This window comes from Cervus canadensis, chromosome 25 (assembly GCF_019320065.1).
Source record: "Cervus canadensis isolate Bull #8, Minnesota chromosome 25, ASM1932006v1, whole genome shotgun sequence".
In the NCBI taxonomy this organism is placed as follows: Eukaryota; Metazoa; Chordata; class Mammalia; order Artiodactyla; family Cervidae; genus Cervus; species Cervus canadensis.
In genome coordinates, this window is record NC_057410.1 from 28,336,552 (window position 1) to 28,348,467 (window position 11,916).

The following is an 11,916-nucleotide window of genomic DNA, read 5'->3' on the forward strand; positions in this document are numbered from 1 at the left end:
GCCAGGGGCTGAGATCTGATGAGAGGCATCCAGAGGCTGTCCAAACTCAGGAGTGTGGGAGCTGCCTGCAATTATGGGCCTAAATGGCCCTTCTGTTGGGTGAAAGCATTGCCCCCAAGGCTGACTTTTAACTCCTCTCCTGGTCTCTTATTTTCCTGCTCACATCTGCAAGTTGGAAGCTGTCAGGAAACAATCGACCCTTTGCTGGCAGAGGGCTGGGCTGACCACCCTACGTCAGCGTCCTCAGAACTCAGTCTGGTTTGGGGAGAGGAGGGCATCGCCCTGCATGACATACAGACTAGGGAGTCTGAGCAGAGCTTCCACCCAGGGGCTTGGGCTTCTCAAAGAAGGCTTCCTGACAGGAGGAGGCGGGGAGTGGGCAGCAGGAGGGAGGGAGGGAATCTGGCCAGTGCTTGGCCCTCCTGCCCCTCCCATCTTCTCAGCCCAGTCTTCTTAGCCCTGAGGGAAAGGGAGGGAGGTCAGATGCGCTGAGCCCTCCCTGTGCCAGGACCCCACGCTGAGAGGAGGTTTGGATGGGGAGAAAGATCACTCTGAGCTCCATCACCATTCCAAACAGAGGGCTGGACACCAGACACATTATACATGCATTTAATAGACACAATCCTGGCAGGAAAGAGAGAAAGGCTTCACTCTCTTCCAGCAGGCAGCTCATAAGCATCGTGAGACAGGTGGGCTGACACTGAGATGGCGTGGGAGATACAGACTGCATCTGGAGGAAGGGAGGAGGGAGGCAGAGCTGATGGGGAGTCTCTGAAAGGCAATCTGACAGTGAATTTTGAAAGAGGGCGGGTTTGGCACAGAGTGGGTACTAGGAGCAGTCTGGGAACCGAGGGAGGGCGGAGACTGGCTTAGGCTGGGGAATGGGATTTAGACAGGATGCCAGGCTTCCTGGCAGCACAGGTGGACCTAGAGGAGGGGAGACAAGGGAAAGCACCTAGGTGAGCAGGGACAAGTGCAGACAGGCCAGGTGAGCAAGCGGAGCTGGCTTCAGGGTAGGGGTGAGGGAGTGGGGTGACTGCGTTCAGTGCTTGTAGCTCTTCCGGCTGGAGGACGTGGTGGAGACAAACTTGACGCTGGAGCCGCTGCCCCCGAGGCCCCGGCTGCTGCTGCTGCTGAAGCTGGAGCCGCCCAAGCTGTGCCCACCACTGGTCGTGAAGGAGTAGCCGCTGCCCCCACCGAGGCCCAGGCTTCCACTGCCAATACCACTGCCACCTCCGTAGCCACTGGAGACGGTGGAGGTGACCACAGCTGCCAGAAGAGAGGAGACGTGGTCAGAACCAAGGGCAGGAGAGAAGACACCTGGGGCATCATGGACAGCTCCCTGAAATCCATGGGATGGGGCTGGGTGGTTTGCCTCTTTCCAGTTTTCCTGCCCACTTAGTGAGGTCACTGTCCCATGGCTCAGCCTAGTTTTATCTGCACCATAGCATCAGGTGTCCTCCAGGTCCAAATGGCTTCCTGCCTCTCCTCTGCTACTTGGCGCCTCTCTTCTCCTTCCAGAACTTACTGGGATGCCCGTCCTCTGGGAAGTTCTTGTACCCACCTGCCTTCCCTTTGATTCCCCTGCTGTTCTGTCCCCAACTCCCCCTGGCCCTGGTGTCTCCCTTCCTTCTGGAAGCTCACAGCTGGGTGTGGATACGTTTCCCTTTGTGTCCTCCAGTCCACGCTCTCTGAATCCCAAGGCAGGGCTGGAGTATTCTCGATAGGCCAAGTGACAGATGACCACTGGCTGGCTAACTCTGTCCCTTTTCTCCTCCCGAACTGCTCTGTCCCTAACTTTCAAACCACTCATCATCTTAAACATCTAGTACCTTACTTTGGGCTCTTCTGAAGGAAAGCTGAAATAAAATATAGACTCTGTTATGGGATGAATTGTATGCTCCCCAAAATGTGTCAAATACCTGTAAAGTGTCTTTACTTGGAAATAGGACCTTGTAGATGTAATCAGGTTAAGATAAAATCATTAAGGTGGGCCCTAGTCCATTATGACTAGTGTCCTTTTAAGAAGAGGGAAGATGTCCAAGTGAAGACAGACACACAGGGAAATGGCCACACGATCAGAGAGACAGAGGCTGGAGTGAGGCAAGGAACACCAAGGCTGGACAGCCACCACCAGAAGCCAGGAAGAGGCAAGGAGGGTCCTCCCTACAGGCTTTAGGGACACATGGCCCTGCTGATCCCTTCGTTTGTAATCTCTAGCCTCCAGAGCCACGAGACAGCACATTTCTGTTGTTTCTCACCCCCCAGTTTGTGGTCCTATGTTATGGCAACCTTAGGAAATAAGCACAGTGTTTAGGTGCTTTCAAGAAAGGAAACTTTAGAGGTTATGCCATCCAGTCCCCAGATTAGCTTTGAGGGTCTCTGGAGCCACTGGACAAGGACCTTAGGGAAGGAGGACCTCTGGGTGGTTCAGACGGATCTGCTTTATTGAGTCATGGTTAATATCATCAATCGCTAAGGTGTCAAGAAAACTGAACTCCCTTGTAGAGTGTAAGTTGTAAAAATTGTCTCTTGGCCTCACGATGCCAGCACTGAGCTCTGTAAATGGTGACTTCTGTGCTTACCAGTGCAGGCTGTGCAAGCTTGCTAATGAATGCCTCTCCTGCCTCTGGGGAGCAGCACCCAACTGCCGGGTCTCTTGGAACTTTCACTGCCTTGAAATCCTTGGTAGGTTTCTGTGTTATACTCCATAGAGTTAAACCAAGCAGTGGGGCTTCTCCCAGACTGTTCTGGAAGAGGCTGCCTAACTGGCAATGCCCTAGTGCCCAGCATGAAGGCTCTCTCCAAAGCCTGAGAGCAGACAAGATCTCTCTAGTGTGATCCAGTCTGGGCAGGGGAAGGTGTGGCCTGAGGATCCTGCAACCCATGTAGAAGGATGAGAGCAAACTTCCCATTACTCCCTTGTGGTGCCCTCTCAATTGCAAAGAGGTAAGGTCGGTGACTTTAAGGTCTCTCCTAATAGAAACTCAGAATCTCAAACCTTCTCAAAATGAACCTCCCATCGGTGGGATCCCCTCCAATGCCCCATATATCCCTGGCACCCTCCGGCATGCCCACCATCTCCCCAGTCCCCAGCCACATACACTCCAGATGACACAAGAGGATGTCATACTCACAGATATTAACTGGAGAAACGCCCTCTCCACTCAGCCTGACGGGGAGGAGGGGGGAGAAGGAAGGTTACTGTGGTGTCCAGCAGTTTGTGGTCATTTGAAATGACATTTGTGCAATTGTTTTCAATTCACTGAGAAAGCCTTCAATTATTTTTATTGTAGAAGTAATGGAGGTTGAAATTATTTAAATACCAGTAGTATTAAAAATAATAATCTAACAAATTAAATAATGCAGAGTTGGGGTTCATAGGAATCAAATCTGTTATCTCAGAATTTTTGGTGTAAATGCACTGGGAAGACCCAGAGGGATGCGATGGGATGGAGAGGGAAGCGGGAGGGGGGATCGGGATGGGGAACACATGTAAATCCATGGCTGATTCATGTCAATGTATGGCAAAACCACTACAATATTGCAAAGTAATTAGCCTCCAACTAATAAAAATAAATGGGAAAAAAATTTAAAAAAAGAAAATTGAAATTAAAGCGAATCATATGTTAGCGCCAGCTGGAAAGGCAGGGCTGTCATAGAACAAGAAGATTGCTCTTTCAACAATGGCCTATTGTCAGGTTACCGAGGTTATTACAGGTGTGGAGAGGAGTCTGAGTCATAAATGTAACAATAGCAATCATTGGTCTAGCCTTGTTGTAGCAACTAGAGTAGTTTTGCTTTAGCATCTTGAGGACAGAAGTGGCATTCATTATAAATGTAGACCTAGCCCTTGAAAAGGGCTACTACCTATTACCCACATTATGCCACTTAATTCTCTCAATAACCCCTAAGTAGGTATTACAATCTCGGTTTTACAGATGGGGAAATTGAAGATCAGAGAGGTTAACTAACTTGCTCATGATCACAAAGCTGGATTTGAGGTCAAATTAATTTGACTCCAAAGCCCACATCTTGGGCCGTTAAAATGAGAGGGAGCTAACCATTTGCCGTGCCTCATCCATTGTTCTGAGAGCTTCACTGGTAGTCCCTCACTTAAGCCCTTTTAATAACATAGATGATAGAAGCTCTGGTTGTCCCATTTTACAGATGAGGACTGGAGAAATCACACAGCTGGTCACACAACTGGTAACTGGCAGAGTACAAAGGACCCAGCGGGCTTTGGGGATCATGTGACCTGGGCTCTTTATTCCATCACTAAAGACATAGAAAGCTGGGGTGGGGAGCGTTGGTGGGAGGATGATGCTGAATTTCCTAAGCTTATGTAGCTAGCTAGTGGTAGACCTGTTGGCCCAAATCCTAGGACAATTTGTTCTCAATTCAGAGTCTTTCATACTACATATTCAGACCCATTGTGTGACCTAATTTCTCCTTTGATTTTATTTTACCTAGATCAAATCAGCTTCTAGATTTCTATGGGGTGCTAAAAGCAGTTGCACCTCAAATTTGGGATTGCTGATTATGATTTCCCTGGAAAGAAACTGCACCTGTATTCTTTGTCAGAGTCCAGTTCTACCAGCATTTTACTCCCTTTTCCAGGCAAGGAAGGGCCTGTATCAACCTGCGTGTATGCACGCATGCTAAGTCCCTTCAGTCATGTCCAACCTGAACCCCTAGGAAAGCCCAGGCTGCTGGGATGGGTGATCTGCCCTCACCTGCACTCCTCGCCCTCCAGCAGCTTCCTGTAGGTGGCAATCTCCACGTCCAGGGCCAGTTTGATGTTCATGAGCTCTTGGTACTCGCGCAGCAGCCGGGCCATGTCCTGCTTGGACTTTTGCAGGGCCTCCTCCAGGTCCACCAGCTTGGCCCGTGCATCCTTGAGGGCCAGCTCCCCACGCTGTTCTGCGTCGGCGATGGCTGTTTGCAGGCTGGCACACTATAAGGAAAGGAGGAAGCCATGAACCTTACTGATAACCTCTGGAAATCTGGTGCTTCTTGAGTAGGAGGCCTGTAAATGAGGCAGAATGACCCGGAAGACGTAAGTGTGTGGGGAGCTCTGGGTCCTGCCAGAATGTACCTGCTTCTTGACGTTGTCGATCTCAGCTCTCAGCCTCTGGATCATCCGATTCGTCTCAGAGATCTCTTGTTTGGTGTTGCGGAGATCATCGCCGTGCCGGCCAGCTGTGACCTGGAGCTCCTCATACTGACAGAACCAGAGCAGAGTCAGTCAACCCATCAAACTCTGGCCTGGGCACTACCTGCATGCCCAGCCTGGCCCTTGGTGCTCTGAGCAAGCCCATCCATGCACTCATCATTCACCCATCCCCTTGCTTGTTTCTTGACCACATCTACTCACCAGGCATGTCCTGGACTCTGGGAATATCATGAAGAGCATAATCAGACTCCTGCCTACAGTTTTTTTTTTCCTTTGAGATGGAAAATAATTGAACCAGGCTGGCATTTGATACCAGCAGTTATCAGTAAGGCTCATGGTTTTTTCCATTCCTTACCAGCCTGCATATTATTGAATTTATAGCTTCAAATTGAGATGAGTGTCCCTTAGGAAGTAAACTGAGTCCTATGGGGCTGTGATAAAGGAATCTGACTTAGATATGGAAGTGAGGGATGGAGTGGGGAATGGGCAGGAAAGTCCCTCTAGAGATGGAGATATTCAAGCTGGGCACTGAAGGCTGGGAAGTATTGACCAGCTCAGGGGAGAACATTCCAGACAAGAGAAACAGACTGTACATGAAGTCCCCAGAGTATGCAGAGCACGAGGAGTGAGAGATGATTTGGCACTGTCCTTAGGGAGTTCTTGGTCATGGGGCATACGTCAAAGATCAACTGTGACCAAGAAGTTTGGTGGCCCTCCTGATGCCAGTGCTAGGGAAATGGAGGCACTGCAGAGAAACACCATTGGAAGGAGCTCAGGCTATAGAGGACCCCGTTCTGAAGACTTTGTAACAGAATCCTCCATCTTAGGTGGCTCTCTGTCTAATGGTGCGAGTCTAGGACACCATCATTTAGGAGAAATAAATGCACCCTGTGTCCTCCAGCAGACTGGAGGAAACTCACACCTTGCCCAATGGAAGAAGAGCCCCTGCCTGAGTGAAGAGCTGTCCAATTTAGAAAGTGCTGAATGGTTTGGCTTCTTCGTTTCTGGACACACATGGTTAAAGGCAACAACAGTCTTCGCCAACACTACACTTTGCAACTACCCCACTTCGAGTTAAGTGCATCCCACTTCCACTCACTACCAAGAAGCTACCTCTACCCTTGTACCCCTGGCACCTGACACCTGCTTCTCTTCTACCACTTGCAGTGGCAGGGACTAAGGCAGTGCAAAGACCAAGGCAAGGGATGACAGCCAGCTTGTAGGTGAGCAGCTGCCCTGGAAAAACATCTGCATTTGGCCGATAACTGATCTCATGGGTTGGACCATTCAGGCTGCTCTACCCCTCCAAAACCAAACCTTCTGGCCATCGGCACCTTTGGACAATAGTTCTCTGCAGTCATGCCAACCTCCCTCTTCCCAGGGCAAGCTCTCTTGTTTGGCAAACTGCTCATTTCTGCCTCCCAGCCCCACAGGACTGCTTGCTCAGCCTTTCAAGCCTTCCCTGCTCCTTGGCAATCTTTTGTCCCTTGCCACTTCCAAAGTAAACTAAAGCCCACCTCTTCTTGGAAGTGTTTTATTAATGCTTTTCCCCTTCTTTGAGTGTTCATTCATCTCATGGCCTCCCAGACCTCGGATTCCTTTTGTAGTTTGTTCATTTACAACTTTGTAATCCTGCTTGGCATATAGTAGGAACTCTATAAATAAACAAGCCCTTTGGAAACAGTTTTATGAGCATTTCTTGGTTGTTTGAGTCTCATCCAGCCCCCGGTCAGTTGACAAGTGGTGGGGGGACTGTGGCTGTCCTTCTGAGCACCCAGCATTGCCTGACCACTTATCAGTGTGTGTGTGTGTGTGTGTGTGTGTGCATTTCAAGCTAAGTTTTCACAACCTCCAAGACACTTCTGCCAAGTTGAAAGAAACGGGAATGCTCACATGACTCCTGAGGCTTGTGGCTTGTAGTTAAACAATGATCTAAGGCTTCAGAGAACACTAGACCCACAGCCTATCACGGAGGTGCCCATGCTCACCTTGGTCTGGTACCAGGACTCAGCCTCAGCCCGGCTGCGGTTGGCGATCTCCTCGTACTGAGCTCTGACCTCAGCAATGATGCTGTCTAGGTCCAGGCTGCGGTTGTTGTCCATGGACAGGACCACGGATGTGTCGCTGACCCGTGTCTGCATCTGACACAATTCCTGCAGAGCCAGTTAACTCAGTGTCACCACCGCAAAAAAAGAAGGGGTCTTGAAATTACACAATTGACCACCCATCTAAGTCAGGAATCCTTCTTTGGCATCCCCAGCAAGGAGTGCCCAGCTCTTGCTATGCCAGCCGACCCCTGAGGAGTTTCTGGGTCATAAATCAGTGGAATGGGAGTGTGTCCCTAACATCCATTCTCAGGTCTCCCCTCTGTGCTTTTCCCCTGAATATTAAGGATGAGCAAGTGTTCTCTGAATCCAAATTAGAACGATCACGTTGAATATGACATATGTGATTCATATGCCAGCATTAAATGTTTCTTCAGGATGGGGTGATTTTTAGGACCGCCCCCCCCCAAACACAGTGTGACTTCATTGCTCTCTACCTGTCTGTTCCCTTCCACAGGCCCAGGTGTCTGCCGTCAGAGTGGAGATGCCCAGAAAGAGGTATCTTCAGGGGCCAGGAAGCACCCTGACCAATGGGCTGAGGGGCAGCTTGCCTTCTGACTTCTCTGAGACAGTAAAGAGAGAGATGGGTCTTGGTTCCTTGGGAATGTTACCCAGTGACATGGGAGTTTAGGAATCAACACTTGCTCCTTGCTCGGCCATGGGATGGCAGGGAGAAGACCCAGAGCTGGGGTGGGGTTAAGTGTAGCAGGATTTCAAGCAGTTCTTCCCAATCTCCATGGCCTCTCAAACCCTCCATCCCAGGGAGAGACACTATATGGATAACACTCTGCACCATCCTTTTCTCTTCAGGCTTTAGACACAGGAGGGACAAACACATGTGCAGGATCTTACCGCCTCAAAGAACATCTGGAGGAAGTTGATCTCATCGGTCAGAGAGTTGGCCTTGGCCTCCAGGTCCACCTTGTTCAAGTAGGCAGCATCCACATCCTGAAAAGACAGCACAGGATGCTCCTCTGAGACCCTGGCCCCAGGCAACAAGCCCCAAAGAAGCTGGGCAGACTCCGTGGCCCTTCTATCTTGGATTTTAGCAAACTCTGTATCTGGGGTTTAGGATTGGGGATGGGCAATTGCTGGGCAATTGTGGCTTGAGTCTCCTGGGCTAACAGAAAACAAGCAAGGTCATTGGGGTCATAAACATGTAGGCAGAATTTGGGCAGGTTTGAGTTCTCTAGATATTCTAAGGGCTGAAGTCACTTTTCTTGGGTGGCGCAAGGGTCTGTCACCCCACACTCCCAGATTCGGTTTTGAATCTTCTCCTTTGAGAGACATTTCCACCCACCTTCTTTAGAGCCACAAACTCATTCTCAGCAGCCGTGCGCTTGTTAATTTCGTCCTCATACCTGTAAGGACAGAGGAGAGGGGGCGAGCGGTGAGTAAGGGCTTGATTGAACTCTTCTCAGGCTGAGGTGGACTATTTGTGTAGCAAGAGACCTCTGTGTGACTTCAGGTGATTCACTTAACCTCTATTTCTCCCCCTATAAAAGGAGAATAATTTCTTCTGACAGCTTCTTTTCCCTTTTTTACTTTTGTAAGACTGAAAGGTGGGCATGGAGCTGACAGGGATAGTAAAACATATTTATGCAACTCCATCCTCTTAGAGAGGCACAATTCCAATCTTTAAAAAATTTTAGCTGTCTTAAGTGCCTGCTGGAACTGTGTGATAAACTTTGTTCAGGACACTGTTTTGGTCGATTTTGATGTATTTTCACTGAACCTCAGGGCAGCCATTTAAATAGTATGGGTTTTTTTTAGTAAGCAGGTGTTGCTTTAAAACAGAAACCAAGGGTGAGCCACCTAAGGGGTTGGCGAGGACCATCTTTTCTGTTGGATACCTCACCTACTGCAGCCTGGGTGATGGCAAGTCAAAATTGACTCCCTCAGGAGGATTGGATTGCCTGGTTCATACTCTAGGGTACACCTTAGCAATGCAGACATCTCAATAATAGAGCCCATGTCCAGTGTAGTTAAATAATAAACTAACTGTAAAATATTGCTTTCAGAGCTAGAATGTTTTCTTAGATGACACAGATGTCCCTTTGCAGTCATGGACTCAGATAAGAGTAGGCTTCTTGTTGGTAGCGATGCATGAGATGAGAGTCCCTTTGTTACCCCATACCTTGCTATCTTCTTCTCATGAGATGACGACTGCAAGTCCAAACCTCTCCGACACGGGCCTCTGCTCCTTTGCTCTCCTCTGGCCCTTGTAGAGAGGCGTTTGGGGATGACTGCATGTAATCAGAAGGGTCTGTCACTCTCACCTGACTTTGAAATCCTCCACGACATCCTGCATGGTTCTCAGCTCAGCATCCAGCCTGCCTCGCTCGGTGGTGATGCTGTCCAACTGCCGCCGGAGGTCGGTGATGTAGGCATCGAAGAAGGGCTCCAGGCTCTGCCTCACAGTCCTGGTACCCTGCTCCTGCAGGAGGCTCCACTTGGTCTCCAGGACCTTGTTCTGCTGCTCCAAGAACCGCACCTGGACGGGAGAAGAAGAGAATAAATTCTGGAGAACCTGGGGAGGCAGAGCCAGACACCACCCCAACGAATATAGAAGAGAGGAAAAGTACTTTTCACCTGACACCTGTCTGCCAATGATATAACTGACAACTCCTGTCGAAATGGAAAAGCCCATCAAGTTACCCTGACATTCTCTGGGGCTCCACAGAACTAGTGTAGTGGCTCCTTGATGGGGAGCTGCCATTCTTAGAGTGTCTCTACCACCCCTGCTCTGGGTTAGGTTGGTTTTCTCAGGGAACTTAAGAACTTCACATTTCCCTCTGTGTTGGCTGGACCAGCCAACATGGCTCCCAAGGAGAAAAGGGAAATACCCACAAGTCCTGTGGGGCAAGCTGGCCCCACCTGCAAATACTTCTGCCCCTGGGGGATGCTTGCTGAGGGAACGTGCTTTCCCGCAGGGAGGCTGTTGGGTGATGGCTGCTCTCTGCACTGGGGCCTCCCCAAGAGTTCCTGGCACCCAACCCCATGGACCTGATGCAGCTCCCAGCTCACCTTGTCAATGAAGGAGGCAAACTTGTTGTTGAGGGTCTTAATCTGCTCCCGCTCCTCTTTCCGCACCCGTTGGATGTTGGGGTCGATTTGCAGGTTGAGGGGAGTCAGGAGACTCTGGTTGACGGTGACCTCTTGGATGCCTCCAGGGGGACAGATGGCGAAGCTGCAGCCCCCATGGCCCCCTCCAACTCCACCCCCATAGCCGAATCCACTGCTGACCCCAAACCCGCTGCTCGCCCTGCCACCAAAGCCACTTCGGAAGTTGCTGCCACACCCACTGATGGAGACCCGCTTGGTTCCCCCCAGGTTGTGGAGGCTACGGCTGCCGAAGCCGCTGATCCTTCCGAGTCCTCCGCTGCCCCCCGGGGAGTGGGTCACAGAGACGGAGCTGAAGCGAGAGCGGCCAGCGGCTGGGGTGGTGGCTGAGGCTGTGCTGAAACCCCTGCGGCTGCTGGTCTGGAAGGTGATAGTGGACTGTCTGGACATGGTGTCTGGGAGAGGCTGGTGAGGAGCACTCCTGCTGTGGGTATGTGTGAAGGGGGATGGAGAAGACAGGGCGTCTGGGGTGCCCTGGCCCCCTGGGCTTTTATGGGCTCCGGGAGGGGGCGGGGCATGCTCCTGCAGGCCTCTGATGGCATCTTCTCGGCATCCACCAACCCTGAGCCCACACTCAGCTCCCCTCCGAAAAAGGCGTAAAAGCCACGCGCTTGTTCCCTGGCATCCCTCCCCCACATGGAAACTCCTTTCCAGTTGCAACTTGATCAGCAGACGAATGAGAAGCATGTTAATTGTCTTCAGTCATGTCCTAATCATGCATTATAAAATGGACTCAGGAAACACTGCCTCATTTCCAAACCTCTCTTAGCCCTGGGACCAACTCCCTCCTGTGCAAACATCTTGTGTCAGCCCCAGTGACTGTGGTTCACTGTTTCCTGTTCCTTCTGACCCCTTAGGTGTGCGTCTTACTGCTGAACTCTTTCTCAGCAATTATCCCCCAGAGCCCCCACTCCCAGCCCCAACCCTGGCCCAAGCTGTCCCTCCAGATCTTAAAAATCCTGCTCTCCACCCATCTTTTTCAGGAATCCACCCCATTTTGATGGCCCCTTTGTTTTACTCTGAAGCTGCCATCTGTACTGTGCAGGTCACATCAACGTTCTGGGCGTAAGTGTGTGTGTTTGTGTGACCATGTATGTCCTGTCCACTCCAGTGTAACATGACCCTCAAGGTCAGGTCCTCTGCCTACATGGAGAGAAGCTTCAAGAATGGGAAGATGGGTTTGAATCCCAGCCCTGCCACCTCCTGAAGGTGAGACGTGGGGCCAGTCCTGAAACATCTCTGGGCCTCAATTTGAGTGTCTGTAAAGTGGGGCTTTTGATGACTATTCATGGGAAAACAGATTTTGCAATGCCAAGGACATGCAGATGCTGAGCCAACTCAACAGAGCCTTCAGCAAGGTGCCCATCCTGAGGCAAGTACTCAGGATTTGAAAGCAGCACAATACACATTCTTTTTTCTTTATTAACAGGCTATGGTCCTGTTGGGAAGACTAAATCGAGACACACTGAGGAACTTATGAAACGATGATGCTGCTTAAAACACTGCCTCTTG

General features: G+C 50.5%; 1 protein-coding gene across 1 annotated transcript; it reads right to left on the reverse strand.

Moving 5' to 3' along the window:
- Positions 1-593: 593 nt before the first annotated feature.
- On the reverse strand, positions 594-10,882 carry LOC122427237 (keratin, type II cytoskeletal 75). Its single transcript, XM_043446544.1, has 9 exons — positions 10,309-10,882; positions 9,561-9,775; positions 8,582-8,642; positions 8,134-8,229; positions 7,165-7,329; positions 5,099-5,224; positions 4,737-4,957; positions 3,138-3,172; positions 594-1,269 (listed from the first exon to the last, which is right to left on the reverse strand). The coding sequence occupies exons 1-9, from the start codon at positions 10,792-10,794 to the stop codon at positions 1,043-1,045; spliced, it is 1,632 nt and encodes a 543-aa protein (XP_043302479.1). The 5' UTR covers positions 10,795-10,882; the 3' UTR covers positions 594-1,042.
- Positions 10,883-11,916: the final 1,034 nt, after the last annotated feature.

Coding starts and splice junctions, on each gene's coding strand:
- LOC122427237 (XM_043446544.1), bottom strand. CDS start 10,794: ATGTCCAGACAGTCCACTATCACCTTCCAGACCAGCAGCCGCAGGGGT. Junction 5,225..7,164: donor AGTCCTGGTACCAGACCAAG/GTGAGCATGGGC, acceptor TGGTTCTGTCAG/TATGAGGAGCTCCAGGTCAC. Junction 3,173..4,736: donor CTGGAGGGCGAGGAGTGCAG/GTGAGGGCAGAT, acceptor CCTCCCCGTCAG/GCTGAGTGGAGAGGGCGTTT.